At 43.3% G+C, this 16,871-nt stretch overlaps 1 protein-coding gene across 1 annotated transcript in view; it reads left to right on the top strand.

Moving 5' to 3' along the window:
• Positions 1–1,005: 1,005 nt before the first annotated feature.
• Positions 1,006–16,871, top strand: part of nhsl2 (NHS-like 2) — a gene marked incomplete at both ends in the record, with an annotated part of 231,149 nt that continues 215,283 nt past the window's right edge. The window contains one exon of the mRNA XM_080741471.1: positions 1,006–1,357. Coding sequence (XP_080597597.1) covers positions 1,006–1,357 — 352 coding nt within the window. The remainder of the gene's footprint in view (positions 1,358–16,871) is intronic.

The raw sequence follows: 16,871 nt of genomic DNA, 5'->3' as shown, positions 1-16,871 counted from the left end.
ACACTTCGTTTTGGGAAGAGAGTCTGGGATTTCAGGAAGAGTTTTCATTTCTGGGGTTTGCCCCAAACCACGTGCCCCAAGCCTACAGAAACCACACGCCTCAAGCATACAACCCTGATTGGCCAACCCTTGAAGCTGGTTGAGGAAATAGAATCTCAATGGATCGGTGCCAGACCGTACTACAACACCACTACCGCCAGGGGGTGTTGTTGTGTTCGGTCTGGTTTATTAACCAGGCAATTCTGATATATGAGGATACTCAAAGTATCAGTTCACTAGAAGGGCACTGCCACAGCTAGGGGTCTCCCATCTCTCCAGCTCTTCAGTAGGCTAAACAGAAAATGCATGTTCAGGTCAATCAGGGTTACAAATTCCCACAAAGATAATTTATGAGCTTGTGTTCTAGTTCCAATTTTGGCTGCTCATTTATTGGTTTCATAAATCACTTTCAAGTTCACCTGTTTATCCTGCATATCCTGTATGAGTTCCTTCTACTGATTGGATAAAATGGGTATCCCTTACTGAGTATCATTTTTCATATCTCTCTCTCTATCTCTTGTAGCCTAGTTTTGCCTCTTAAACAGCTAGTAGGAGTTCATAATGCTTCCTCCTTCTCTCTCTCTTTCTCCCCCCTCATTCACTCTCTCCGACTCTCCCCCTCCTCTCCTCTCCTCTCCTCTCCTCCTCCTCGCAGTGGACGTTTCAGCTCGCAAAAAAAAAAACTCATATGAAACGCCAAAATGACGGCTGCGCAACGACGCACACAAGTCGCTCCATAAACACCAGACTTTACCTCGTTGTGGATTTATTACTGGGGGAAATGGAATAATACAATAATAAAAAAGGACCCGCCGCGGACCTGCAGGCGCTTTTCGGGAAGGAATAATGGATTATAAGTTTATAACTTGACTTGTCGGGAGTTCTTTTAATCATATTTATTAATTTTTAATTTTTGGGGGGTCTTGGTGGAGGAGGTGGAATTTAATACATAAATTAAAACAAGAAATGCCGTTTTGCAAGCGGACGATACTTCCGAAAGATGTGTGCAAACGATCCAACAGGAGGCTGCTCGGTGTCGGTGGTGGCGGTGGTTCCGACCCAGCAGCGGCGGTGGTGGCGGAGCAAAGCGCCGCGGTGGCGGCGGAGTCGTTCGGCGACCTGGTGGACGTGTGCGGCTTCGCGCTGGTGTCGCTGCTGCGCCAGCTGTCCGACCTGTCCCGCCAGGGGGTCTCCATCCTGGAGGAGCTGGAGGGCGACCTGGCGTCCCTCTGCCGCCGCTCCGGCGCGCTCCACGGCAAGGTGGTCAGCCTGCAGCGGCACGTCGCCGCGATGGTCAGCAAGCCGCCTCCGCCCAGAAGTAAGATAAAAGAAGTCACCATAAAAATGTCACGGGAGAGTCTCTTTTCCCGGTGCTTCGCCCAGGTTTAGGGTTTGTGAGGTTTAGGGCAATGCATAGTTCTTTTGTGAAGTTAAATTTTTAGGCACAACCTGGGCGACACACCAATGAAAGATGGTGTCACAGTCACAGGGGTCCACCCTATGTTCCCCAGGTTCTATGTTCCCCTCTCAAACGTGGTGGCGTTTGTTTTTTTTTTCAAGGAAAAACGCCACCACGTTAACGTTTGAATTGTCATGCATGCATTGTTTGTGTTTGTTTCACCAACGCCTCTTCGCTCTGCTTCCCACGTTCCCATGTAATTTTGCTTAGTTGGTTCCAAGTTTTTGGGGGGTTTTGTGGGCGTGAAGTACGTACTACGTAGTGTGCTACAGCCAAGTAGATGAGAGTTTATTATTGTCAGCTGGGAGAGGGAGCGAGAGTTTGTGTGTGTGTGTGTGTGTGTGTGTGTGTGTGTGTGTGTGTGAGTGGGTGTGGACACAGTGGAATGCAAAACTCGCTGTACTTCAGGATGTCATGCGTTCCTTTTTGAGTTGAGAGGATGTCACTTTGGTTCTTCTAACTTCTATACACCTACTTTAGTGACTCTCCCAAGATTCAGGAATGGTTCCATTTGTCACTCACTCATAGTGTTATCTCTATGTGCTGTGAAATATCGGTGGGACATCATCATGCTCCTCCATCCACAGACTGTACTGGCAATAAAAACTAAATGACACAAAACTAAACAAAACAAGGTGATGCAAGAGTGACAGCCTGATGATGGCCTCAAAAGTCTAATATTTTCCCCCGGCCCTCAGGGATATCCCTTTGGTCTGGTGGTTACGATGTTAGACTTCCTTGGATCAGTGGTTAAGATATTGGACTTTAACGCGGTACAAGTACAAACTTAACAGCAACCAATTATAATGTTTCTGTCTCAAGGCAAACCGGTAGGTTCCCAAGTCAATCCCAATCCTCCCCCCAAAGTTAGTGTCGAAGTGTCCTTGAGCAAGACACTAAACCCCTAGTTGCTCCCGATGATCAGGGTTGGTGCCTTGCCTTGCATGGTTTCCTATGTGTGACTGGGTGAATGTAATGCACAATCATTGTAAAGCACCTTGGATAAAGGCACTATATAAATGCATCATGTACCATTTTATAAGAGGTAATTTCTTTTTGCTTGGCTCCTCAGACATTGTAAGCAAGCATACGGACAACAATAATATAAGAAAGAGAATGAAGAAGAGAACAGGTGTAGGCAATTGTCCTATAGCGCTTAAGGTGCTTGAAGGTGCTGTGTGTGCAGTTCTTGCTCCTGTAGGTTATCATCAACATCTAATGTAGACTACTAGACTTATTGTGAGCATGCAGCAGATGCTGCAAAGTTTCCAGTTGGGAGTTGGTTTGCTGTCCAAGTTTGTTCTCCACATGGCAAACACATGCATGCGGAGAGCCTGGGCTGTAAACAAGCCTTCTTTTTTGTCTACTGTAGGGAAGGAATTGCTGCGATTTGCATTTTTAGGCATCAGCGTTGTTATTGTTCGTATACGGGAGGATGAACGCACAGTAAAGTGATTTAGTGTCCAGGGACCCTTCTGTAAGACAAATGGCACACTATGGTCGTTATTTCACCCTGGGGAATCGAACTCGTGGCCTTCCTCCTACAAGACGGCTTCGATCTGTCATTCTCTGTGGCATCTACGTAGATAGATTCAATTCACAGCTGACAAGAATAGAAGTGTGCATGGCACATTGAACAATGAAATACATTTCTCAATAGATTCTTTCTATTCTAATTCTGTTTGTACATGCACAGTAAAAAAAAAAACATCCTTTTGTAACTCTGCGAGTGCAAATGGACCCTTACAGGTCCATTTGGTTACATTGGCACACTCTCAGAGTTCACCTAGCCCAAGCAACCCAGAGGCAATCACTCACACAAAGAATTCCACTCAGTGACAACAAGGCAACTGTATCTTCCAGCACAAATACAGTTCAATAGCAGTCAATAGTACATCAATGCAACAAACAATCGGTTATGTTGGCTGCTTTGTTGAGCCGCTCTCCTCAGGGACAGCAGTGTTGGCAGGTTGCATAAGCAGAACTCATGAGCTCATGATATGGAGGAGGAAAGATAGGAGAGTGTGAAAAAAATTGTCCATTTCCAAAATACATTTTAAACTATGTGAAGATCTTGTATGGTGATTTCCAGCCTTTTCCGGATCAGGGCACAGTTGAAAATCTCAAAAGCGTTGGCGGCTGTTGCGGAAATTGAAATCTTCCTCTGTGAGAGAATGAAGAGTCGATACTAATATGCATTTTAGAAGATGTATTTCAATACAAAAAGATGACAAATCACAATGAGAAAATAAGAGTAAAGAATAGAAAGGAGAAAGGGATGGAAGAAGATGGAAGAAGGAAAGGTGGACAGGGTGCGGTTGTCTTGGAAGTAAACAGGGGTCTTGCCACCGATCTGGATGTTGGGCAGCTTAAATATAGATTCTACAAGGAGGATACATGTACACACATTGTTATGTTACTTTTGATGACTGACATTCCTCTGTCTAACCAAAAGATGTGTTCTCGGCACTTGCGTATGGAATGTCAATTATGCCTGACTATAGGAAACGTGCTGCTCCACGCTCAGCGACTGAGAGCAGTGACCATGAACATATGTTCCATTCTCATCCACTGAGAATGGAAAGCCCACTGCTATATGCTGAGGCCATAGTCACTGCCTTAGCCAGAATACTGACTCCGCCTGATGAGAAACATTCTCCTTGCGTTCATAAAACCTTGTAACCTGCCATCTTGCCTACAGAGGAATAGCTACTTGACCTTGCTGTTTGTGCCCGCTGCTTAATAACTACACTGAGGGTGTACTAAACTCATAAGAGAAATTATCAGACTCATTTACTTCCCTTGATAGGACATTACATTCAGACACATCAGAATACTGTCATATATTAATATAACTGAAGTAAGATGAATGCTAAATATGTAATAAGTCAATAAGCAATACGCATTAAATCAATAGCCTGAAAGGGATTATAAATTGTAGTTCCTAACTTCCTATTTATTGGTATGGCAAAGAAAACTAATTTTCCTCCCAAAAGTACCATGACATTTGTTGTTGGAACAACTGCTCCAGTAGCAGGTGAGAGATGAAAGGCCTTGTTTATGCCTCGGATATCCTCCCGAACCTGAATTGTTCTCTGTGCCACTTGGAAATACCCTGGCAATGTGTCACCCTGGCTGGCACCACCACACTGTCTTTTGGAAATACCTTTTGAAAGCATTAACCAAAAAACACAAGATGTGAGATGCCATGTCAGTGTTGGTGCTGCTGTTAAACGTAGTAGGTTAGAATGCACAAGCCTGGCATAGATGCACAACACAGCAAAATGCTGGGTTTGAAGTTAACTCTGAAAGTGTTCAAATGGATTAGTAAAACCCAGGATTACATACTTGTATATCTGTAGTCTTTGTTGAGATGGAGTGATTGATGCAAGAGACATAGGATGGAGGTCAGTCAGTCAGTCAGTCAGACAGACAGACAGACAGACAGACAGACAGACAGACAGACAGACAGACAGACAGACAGACAGACAGACAGACACACAGACACACAGACACACAGGTTGGTTGCAGTAGCTCAGGAGGTAGAGTGGCCTCTTGGGAATCAGATGGTTTCCGGTTTGATCCCCAGCTCCCCCTGGATTAGTGTTCTTGAGAAAGACACTTAACCCCTACTACTTGCTCCCGATGTGCAGGTAACGTTGCCTTGCATGGTTGCCTCCGCCATCTCTGCGTGAATGTAATGCACATTGTAAAGCACTTTGGATAAAGGTGCTGTATAAATAAATGCACCATTTACCATTTAGGTAGGTAGTAATTTAGTTAGATATATATACTGTAGACAGACAGACAGACAGATACGTAGATAATTTATTTGTCCTGAAGCAGGCATTATATTCCACAGTATGTGCTGCTTACACAAGACAACACATAGTAAGACCCATGTAATGGTACAGAATTATACAAAACACAGCACTTACAGCCACACTTAATTGCACGGGTCACATCACAGACAGAGTCAAGGACTGACTGCACGCGGCCCAGACTGGATGTTTTGCGTATGACTATGAGTGCTGAGTGGGTCGGCGATCAGGTTGTTTAGTGTGTGTGTGTGTGTGTGTGAGACGTGTGTGATTGTGAGTGCTTTGTGGGTCAGTGATGAAGGTGACACACAATCACACAGGTTGGGGAGGGAATACCAATGAGTTTGCCGGCTAAATGAGTTCACTTTAACCACACATGAACCCTACAACATCCCTATTCTGGGCATGTCTTCATAGGTTCAAGGTGTTCTTTATTGTTACTATCTTGTTCAATTAGATTAAAAATAACTCACAACACATCACTTTGTGACGTGAGCCATTTGTTTTATTTTCCGCATCTAAAATGTATTTTTCTAGCGATGCATTGTGTTGTAAGCACAATGACAATAAAGACACAGGAACCCAGCTTGTATCATTTATTTTGGCATATCAATGATGTCATGTTGATGACATCACCTCTCAGAGTGGGCATGGTTTCAGCCCAATCCGCACCCCATTGACTTCCATTATGAAATTGCAGTTACATTTCAGAAGATATGAAACACATGTGGGAAAACTAAAACGTTGGCCTACTGGCGGTGTGCATAGAAACATTGTGGGCACTGATCTGTCCAGTGGTTTGCAAGCTTAGCTCCGGACACACACATGCACACACGCACACACGCGCGCACACACACACACACACACACACACACACACACACACACACACACACACACAGGCACACAGGCACACACACACACACACACACAGACAGACAGACACACATTGTCATTTACAACTAAACGTTGCTCTCAAGAATGTGTTTTAAAAATATTTGAAGTGAGAAGAAATATAGATGATGCAGTATCAGAAAATGGATTCTATTTATATTATTCTGTTTTCCAAGGCGACGTGTTGGGCTGGGGGGACACCCAGAGCAACACCTGTGGAATACTTTCACTATTGTAAGCAAGGAAATACTTTGTTTTGTTTTTAGTTTTTGGTCAAATTATACATTTATTTATTAAGTATCAGTGTAATAAGCGGGATAATGTCTGGCTCAGCGGTCATTACCAGCGGACATATCAGCCTGAGCCAGACGTTATCCCTTACATAAAAACCCTTTATAAAAGAGTAGATAGATATAGACTGACTTCTCAGTGCGGTAACCATAACTGCAGTGTCAAGCGGCACCTGAGCACACGCTCTGGCGCATACTTATAGACATGTCATGTAGCCATGCCGTAACAACAAATGAATAGACAGACAGTTTGAATAGATAGCTTAGATAAATACCTTTTATAGATATAGACAGACAGACAGAACGAGCAGGCTCAGTGATGTTACAGTACATGAGAAGAGGTTGTGGTTGCACATGCATGTGTTTAGGTTTACGGATGGCTGCAGGTCTGTGTTGACAATGTTTGTAGGCATCCTTGCTGTGTTGACTGAAGCTGATATGGTCCAGTGTAATGCTAGCTGTAATGCTAGCTTGAGCTACCCAATATCTTTTCCCCTTAATTGAGTAATCGAGATGCACTTTTTTGTTTGTTTGTTTGATTGATTGATTGATTGATTGATTGATTGATTGAAGACTTTATTAGAAGTTTGCATAGGAAAGGGTACAGTTTCATGACAGTACAGTTCACTGGTACAAGGTCTACTAAAAGGAGATCCTAGAAAAGACTACACTTATTTCCACAGGAAACCATTAAAGTATCTCATATAACATTGAATGACAGACGAATAGAACACAGTACTATGCAGTGGATATAGTCAGTAAAAAAAAAAAAAAATGAAAGAACAAAATACACCAAGTCAATACAAACAGTAAGTATATACAAAGAAGGGGCAGGGGAGGGTAGGGCTGGGCTGGGCTAGGTTTGTTTGAAAGGGCAGGGGAGGGTAGGGCTGGGCTGGGCTAGGTTTGTTTTTACCAGTTGCGAACGGCTGCTGCCTGTAAGTGGTTTTTCAGGGCGATTTTAAAGGATGCTAGTGATCCACACGCCGTCATCTATCAACAAATCGACTACATTGATTAGTCCGATTAACCACTCAATACATATTTTATACTTTGTCGTGTAATGGTGTTGCGCAAAAATAGAGAAGACAAGCGCATAGCTTTTCCCCAAAAATCTATTGTATTTTATTATAATAGATTTCTTTTAAATTTTTTAAAGCTAATATTTTAACTCAAATCTTTGCTGGGGTCCCTGCCCGGAACAAAATATATTGAGATGGTAGCCACAATTATGGGGATCCTTGACATGAAAAAGATTGAGAACCACTGATTATAGCAACATAATGTTTTTCAGAAAACTGTCAGGATTTAGAAGACATTTGTAGAATTTGCCTCAGGTCTTAATGGAAACTGAAGGAGAAAGTACACAGTAAGATGGAGCATTTTGAAGAAGCAGAATGAGTGGGAAATGTTTGTCCCATCTCTCTATTGATTATTTGCTGCCTACTACATGCCAGCAGTGTGCAACTCTACTGCCCACACACACACGCCATGAAGAAGATGAAGCTTTGTGTTAACAATGTGCGTTGAAGCGTTCACGCATACAGAGGCCACACACACACACACACACACACACACACACACACACACACACACACACATGCACGCACACACACATGCATATACTGTACGTGTCACCCAGGCCAACACGTGGGTGAGTTGCTCCAGGTAAAATAAGGGATGTGTTTCATTCTCTTTGAATCTTTCTCTCACACACACACACACACACACACACACACACACACACACACACACACACACACACACACACACACACACACACACACACACACACACACACACTCACTCACTCACTCACTCACTCACTCACTCACTCACTCACTGTTAACTCTCCGCCTTCAAGTAGATCTCCCCTTCTGCTTTCTCTTCTTTATTTACACCTTTCTTTCATCGCTCTTTTACACACCACGCTCAACTTCCATCCACCCCTCTCGCTGTCTTGTCTCCTATTTTACTACCGTCTATCTCCAATGTATTCTCTGTCTCTCCTGCCTCTACATCTGGTTTGTGTTAAAGTGGGAATCGGCTCTTATCAGACTTGCACGCGCAAGCATGCATGCACACATGCACGCACGCTTGCACACTGTTGACAAGTTCATGTTCTCAAGCATGCCTTATTAATTTCCTTCCCCGTGGTTGTGCAGCAGCACAGAAACATACGTCTGTGAGACGGGGGAAGGTAGGGCTGTCACAATTATTACATAATCGTCTAATCGTGATTTTCTGACATAATCGTGATTATTTTTCATAATCGTCATAATCGTTTCCATGTTGAAAAATGTTCATAAGTTTAAAACAAAAGTCAAAAATAGTGGAAATAGCCGATCTACAAGCTCACAACGCGTCGCATCGCGACGCGTTGTGAGCTTGTAGATCGGCTATTTCCACTATCAATGTTATTTTTTAAGTATAAAGTTGTCAAATATGTCAGTAATTCTTTTGTATATTTAGGTTATGTGTCATGATTGCCATGTGCAGCTTCAAAGCCTAAAAGCCAAACAGAAATGTAATTAACAACGTCAAAAACACAATTAAATCGTTAATCGCCAATTATTTGAGTGACAATTAATCGTCATGTAAAATGTCATATCGTGACAGCCCTAGGGGAAGGACTTGTGATGAAATCTGCTAAGTCGGGACGGACACTTAGCGTACAGTACTGTACTCTATGTGGTCATCGTGTAATGGTAGAAGTCAGGTGCTGGAAACCATAGTACACTTTGCAGAGTGTAACAAACTAAGTGCGTCCCAGATGAGTTTGTTTCCCAGCCTATTCTTGTACCCTCTGATGGCTTAAAAGTCAGAAATGCTTTCAGTTGCTTTGCAAAAGGAGTTTTTACCCCAAATAATTTATCATTTTGTGATGGACCTTTTTTGTAATAGATTGTCAGGCTCAAATCTAGTTTAAAGTGGACTCTCCATATATGGGCATGTTATGTTGGTGACAGTGGGTGTCACCAACATAACATGCCCACATATGGACTGTCCAGTGTCCACCCACAAGGCAATTTTAATATACTAACAGTTAGAGGTTCAGGCCTCTATGCAGCCCTCACATCTTAAATCTAACACTAACGGCTGGTTCTATAGACAGGGATCTCCATGTATGGGCATAAAATGGTATGATGTCAGATGTAATAGACATCATAGGACTTTCACATAACGAATAACTGAGTAAGCATGTTTGGGCTCTCACAGCATATCTCCTATACAGTACATGGATCTCCGTATATGGGTACCAGGGGTCTCCATATATGGGTAACTGGTCCGATATACAGTAACTGGCCAGATGAGGCATCTTACTAGTAAATATTATATATGTATAATATAGGTTTAAAGTTTTGTGGCCTAGTCGCTTCTTTTGGGCTTGTTGTGTAGACTATAAGACTTGATCGCTTATTTCTCTTGCAAAATCTGGCAACACTGTTCAAAAGTGGAACTTTTGCATTAGCTGTGTTTGTTAGACGGGGAGGGGGAATACAACACGTGCACAACTAAAACCCTGCTAAATCTGTGGTCTGTTTACTTGAAAAGCCATGTTTGGCGAGTAGCCATTGGCAAGTTCTTTTAAGCTTGTGTTTGGCAGGTAAAGACGTGGAGGTGACATAACTGTGAATGTAGAATTTTGGAAGCCAACAGCCGACATTCATGAAAAGAGATGGTTTTGCTCAGAAAGGATCTGTGTACTTGTCTTAAAAGCCCATCTTATGCAATTCCATGCATCTGTCCGACCTTCCATTAGCGGATATACAATATACGTAAAGTGGTACTGTAGCTCTCAGGTGTGCTTGTCAAATGCTAATCATTGTGATGGACACCTACGCTTGAGAAGACATTTATGTAGATTGAAATTATGTAGCAATTAAGCAAAATGATCACCAATGATTTAAAAAAAAAAAGAAAAAAACACCCTTTGCCGTTCGGCCCCCTTCTCTGCAAACGTAATTGTAATATTTGGTGCGTGCGTGCGTGCGTGCGTGCGTGCGTGTGTGTGTGTGTTTGTTTTACTGTTCATTTTTAATTTTGTTTACAACAAATATAATGGACTAATAGTACTGAACAGTGAATGGGCATTGATTTATTGTTCACCCTATTGACTGTTGGATATTAAAAGTAAACTGTAGTGTAGAAGAGGTGTCTCTGTGTAACGATATAAACCACAATAACATAGTATACAGTAACCTGTCTAAACACAATGCTTGACAAAAAAGATGTAAAGCATGCATATGAAATAGTTGCACATTCAAATCTCACCAAGGTACAGTAAAGTGGGGTCTTGGGACCCTTGGGGTTCCTGGAGGGGGTTCTAAATGGACCCTTACAGGTCTGTTACTCTGAGAGTACACAAACAGAACCAAATGGACCCATACAAGTCCATTTGGTTCCGTTTGGGTACTCAGAGTTATGGATGGTCCTTGAAATGTAATAGTTTGAGAACCACTGTGTAAATGCCAACAGCCACCATTGTCTGCCTGAATTGTCTGGGAAACCGGACCGATACAATAGCGCAAGCGCTATTTGACATGTGACACAGTGTGTCAGTCTTACGTGCATAAGGGCCCATTCAAACACATGTGCCAGCAATTTAGCTAGAACGTGACATTGCACACAAGAAACGTATGTGTCTCTTGACTGTACCAGCTGTATTCCAGGCCTCCACACACGCCCCTCAACTGATGCCTGGACAGAATTATGGAAGACGATTCTTCTAAACGTTTCCTCCTCTGCAGGCAGAGGAATCATGTATCACATCGTTTTGTAACATGCAACCTCGTCATTGCATGATACGAAACATACTGCCTACCGTGGAGCCCAACTGATGCCAGGTATTGTGTCCGATGGATATATCTGTTTTGTTTTTATCCCACGATTTGGTAACACATTTTTCACCCAGTGCCAATTGCCTAAGCTGTAATCCTGGGCGCTGCTCTCCCTCTGCCAACCTGGGGAGAACCCCGAACTGAGCTCATGGTTCCTTCAATGCATGAGGAGTGAGCAGGTCGCTTCTTATTACCTGACAGGGGGGGGGTTTCCCCGATAGGACGTATCGTGTGGAAGGAACATGTTATTCCAACCAGTTCCTTTCCTCTCCATCATCAGGCACCCCGGGTAACCAGGGGAAGGCAGTATAGAGAACATAATTACTGTATGTTTTTTGTGAGGGAATCTACCCTTGGGAGAACGTGCAAACTCCACACAGATCTATCTTGAACAAACATTTAGCCACTCGGCTGGGCACAGGTAAACCGTTTTTGACGTGTTAAATGACAGTGGGCCCTATTTTCGTCCATGCTAAACCCTAACCCCCTAAACTTCTTTGCCTTTTTTTACTATTTTGAAAAACATTTTTAAATAGTTAAAATAGCTGATCTACAAGCTCACAACATGTCAATGTAGATTGGCTATTTGAAGTATTTTAAAATGTTTTTTCAAAATAGTAAAAAAAAAGGCAAAGTAGTTTAGGGGTTAAGGGTTTAGCATGGACAAAAATAGGGTCCCGAATGTCCAAACTGAAACTGCTGTTGGGGGAGGTTCCTATTTATTTTGTTTAACATGAATCACAGTAAAGTTTTGTTGATGCAAATAAAAGAGAATGTTAAAAGCTGCTCCCCCTGCGTGCTCATAACATTCATTAACTGGCATGTCACACCTGTGACCCTTATCACTTTACCTGCTGATTATGGTGGTACCCCTCCCCTCAAGGTGAACCTGCCCACAACTGGCCAAAGGCACACATGTAAAATTGTCTCCTTGAATCTTGGTGCCCCGACTCCCAGTTTGGGAACCACTGGGCTACAGTAGATGGAATACATATCTGGCTTTACTCGGACACTCCAGTAGAGGATGTTACATTGCTCTTTCTGTGTGTGTGTGTGTGTGTGTGTGTGTGTGTGTGTGTGTGTGTGTGTGTGTGTGTGTGTGTGTGTGTGTGTGTGTGTGTGTGTGTGTGTGTGTGTGTGTGTGGGGGTGTGTGTGGGGGTGTGTGTGTGGGGGTGTGTGTGTGTGTGTGTGTGTGTGTGTGTGTGTGTGTGTGTGTGTGTGTGTGTGTGTGTGAGAGAGACACATGGAATCAGAGATTGTGTTCCTGTGTGTGTATACTACTGTATGTGTTTACATTCTGTGTGAGTGTGTTGATGATCTTTCCACTGGAACTTGCTTGTGTATCAGATGAAACGTGAACTTGAGAATGTTGTCCTCTTCAAGCCTACACGCGCACGCACGCACGCACGCACGCACGCACGCACACACGCACACACACACACACATTTGTAACAGTGCACTTGGGAGGACATACAGGGAGGTACACTACATTTTAGGAATGCTTTGAAAATAGCTGAAAAATATGAAATATACAAGCTTGTAGATCAATAATTATTCTGTGTGCGACATTGCCACACTAAAGTAGTGTAAAGTAGGGAACACCTACTGTAACGCTAACCTCTAAATGCCTGGTCATAACCAGCCTGAATGATATCCTAAATGTAAACCTAACTTAAAAAATCACACTTAGGGTGAAGTGAGCGGTGCTATTTATCAGTTCATTTCATTAAGCGTCCCACGAAGCTTGGCCAATGTGACCCTGGGCTACAACAAACTTTGGGCGCTTTGTGCCAAGATGTAGGCCAGACTAAAACACCTATTTGTCCAAAGTTTGGAGCACCGCAAAAAAACAAAACAAAAAAAAACCATTTGTAATCATAAAACAACCATTTCGCTTTCTCAAATTCTACTATTCATTTGGCCCTCACAAGTGTAGTAATTTAAACATACGCGCGCGCGCACACACACACACACACACACACACACACACACACACACACACACACACACACACACACACACACACACACACACACACGCACATTGAGCTTCCTGTCATTTAGACGTTCTCTACTTGTGGGAGCTGCTGCTGCTGACCTGAGGTCAGTGGACACATCACACGTCCACTTCCTCTATCCTCTCTTTCCCTCTTCCTTCACTCTCTCTTTTCCTCTTCCCTCATCTCTCTTTGCACACAGAGAGACTGTGTGTGTGTGTGTGTGTGTGTGTGTGTGTGTGTGTGTGTGTGTGTGTGTGTGTGTGTGTGTGTGTGTGTGTGTGTGTGTGTGTGTGTGTGTGTGTGTGTGTGTGTGTGTGCGCGCGCGCACTTGTAAGTTGTATACTTGTGATGGCCAAATGTCTTCACAATAATAGTCATAGGATCATCGTGAGGACAGTTGTTATTAGATTAGAGGTTACGTTTAGGAGTTAGGGTTAGAGTTACGCCTGTCAGTGTCTCGCACCGAAAATACAGTTCTACAAGCTCACAGGAATTTGGTCGTAGCTAACTGGAATGGATTGTGAAGAAAAAAAACGACTCCATTTTGGATATAATTTGCCTGTTACAGCGCCATACACTGGTAGTGTGTGTACAGAGTTCAACGCCGATCTGTCCAGCGGTGCTGGACATCTGTTCACAGACGGACACAGAAATATCCACCTGTTTCCGCGAGAATTTACTGTTGCATTATTTGCGGGACATGTCTGGTTAACAGCAGACATACAAGCTCATGTCGCGTCGCAGATGCAACCTTTGTGAGCCTGTAGATCACTCTCTGCTGCGGCGCCGGAAGCTGCCTGCACATTCTGCACAATGCATGATGGGATGTTGGAAAGTTGTGGATAGGAGTGAAACATACAGCTATATTTTTGTCCATACCATACCCTTATCTCTAAACTCCTTTGCTTTTTTTTTTTTTTTTACTATTTTGAATTACATTTTAAAATACTTAAAATAGCCGTAGATCAGCTATTTGAAATATTCAATATGTTTTTCAAAATAGTAAAAAGTGGCAAAAAGGTTTAGGGATAAGGGGTAAAGGTCGTTGTTGCGTTTTTTTGTCCGAATATAGGAGCGAATTTCGAAATTCGCTCCTATAGAAATCAACCTCACGTTATGTCAGTCACGTTTGCACACTGCCGCCCGTTTCGTATTTATTTTCGGACCACTGGGTCCCTTGCTCTCTCTCTCTCTCCGTCTCCGTGCCCTGAAAAATGCATTTCGCAACGAAAAACGCAGCTGTGTGCAACCAGCTTAAGGCATGGACGAAAATAGAGCCCCTAGTCTCCAGCCTTTGGCTGTCTGACCTGGCGGAGACAGAATGGGGGAGAGAGAGAGAGAGTGAAAAGTAGGTATTTGGTCAGGTGAAAGATCCAGTGCAGGAGAAGAAGAAGAAACATTTTAACAACTTCCTGTCTTGGCCCGAGGCCCGGTGCTTTCTGTGTCTCTCTCTCTCTCTCTCTCTCACACACACACAGACACACACACACACACACACACACACACACACACACACACACACACACACACAGAGTTGTGCAGAAGAAACTGAAGGAAAGCCCCTTGTGTTTTTCTCCTTTTTGACTTATTTCCCACACCACTGCACGTTTTTTGGCTGCTTCGGGTTGCCGTGGCGACCATCCAGCTGTGACCGATGCCAGAGCAAGTGCTGAGCTGAGTGATGTCAGACTGCGGGGGTGCTGTGTGTGTGTGTGTGTGTGTGTGTGTGTGTGTGTGTGTGTGTGTGTGTGTGTGTGTGTGTGTGTGTGTGTGTGTGTGTGTGTGTGTGTGTGTGTGTGTGTGTGTGTGTGTGTGTGTGTGTGTGTGTGTGTGTGTGTGTGTAATTATTTCCTCCTTTCCCCTCTCTCTGTGTCCTGCTGTGACCTTATTTGTCAGTCTTGATTTTTAACCTTGGTGTCCACAAGGTTTTTCAAAAAAACAAACAAACAATGTTTTACGAATTATGCCATTCAATAAAGTAACACAGGTTGTGAGCTTAGTGGTCGACCTTGGGGTTACTTGAAAGAGAGCGAGAGAGCAGCACTCAGCAACGAGTAGTTCACAATAATTGTATATCGGGTGCACGGTTCTGGCAGAAAGTCTTTATAGAAAGGAATAGCAGCACTCACTCAGGTCCATTTAGGATTCTTGTTTAATACAGGTTCATCTCCAGCAGCAGATCAAACAGTCGTTTGGGCCCGCAGGCCTTCCTCTGTATGAACCATCCTTGGGGTTAGCCATGTAGTTAACTGTTACATCTAATATAACACTGCTGACGGACAGAAACCTTGTATCTCCATATTTCAACCTTTTTTCATTTTTAATCAGGTTGCTAAACCTGATTTTATGAACAGACCGATTTCTAGTCACCAAAGGTGCGTTCGAAAATGCTCACCATAGGTACCGGAGGCGCACTCACGTATTAGTTTGTATTGGCCAGTGCCAATGGCTTCCGAATGGAAACAAATGAAGCCGGGATTCTGAATGGAAACGAACGAAGCCGAACGGCGGCCATTGTTATTTCACCACTGTTTTTTTTTAAATATCGCCACAGCGCTCTGGCTAGAACCGGCGACCGGCAGTGATACACTCATGTAGCCGACAGGACAGACAGCCGGCTACAGCAGCCTGATAGACGGACTTAGACATGCTTATCCTGGGACGATACACACCGGTGCTATGAATTCTCTGTCAACGCTGTATACACATGCGATGTTTATGAGTACTTTCTACTTTTGTACTTTTACTCAAGTAAATTTGCATGGAAATGCACACAGACACGCACACTACAGTACATACACTGAGGTAAATGTGAGCAGTGACACCACTGTGAAAGGAGTACCTTTTTTTGCTGAACCTGGGCCTAAGGTCGTCATTGTGGAGGGATGGGAGTGAGTAGATGTTGTGCATTATAAGTACTGAAAAAGTAGTGAAAATAGATCTACAGTACACGCTTGTAGATCGGCTATTTTCACTAATTTTTAAAAATTCAATAATATTCAATACGTATTGGACGTACAAGTGATGATAATAATGTCAGACAGTGATGATGATAATCTCATACAGTGGTTTCCAACCCGAGGTCTGGGCACAAAAACCTCCCAAGAATCTCCCAAGCAAAGCCTCCACTCTTTTGAGGAAGTAAAAAAAATAAAAAATAACCCGGGGGTTAGATGTTTATATTATACTGCTACTGCATAATCTAATATTATACTCAATATAATCTAATATGAAGCAGTTTGTCAAAAACGCCTGAAGGCATACATTGTGCAACAAGTCATGTGTGGCATTCTCTCTCTCTCTCTCTCTCTCTTCATCTCTCTCTCTCCAAATCTGTCTTCGTCTTTCTCTCTCTCTTCCTCTCTGTACCTCTCTTGCTGTCTCTCTCTCTCTTTCTCTCTTCCCATCGCTCCCTCTCTCTCTGTTGATCTTGTTGTCCCGTCTTTCCCATGGGGTGTGTCGTCTGGGACTGTGACAATATGACAGCAACACACACACACACACACACACACACACACACACACACAC

The sequence above is a fragment of the Nannobrachium achirus genome (assembly GCF_963921795.1).
Source record: "Nannobrachium achirus genome assembly, chromosome: 14".
NCBI lineage: Eukaryota > Metazoa > Chordata > Actinopteri > Myctophiformes > Myctophidae > Nannobrachium > Nannobrachium achirus.
Note: the sequence above shows the minus strand (reverse complement) of the source record. Positions and strands in the feature narration are given on the sequence as shown.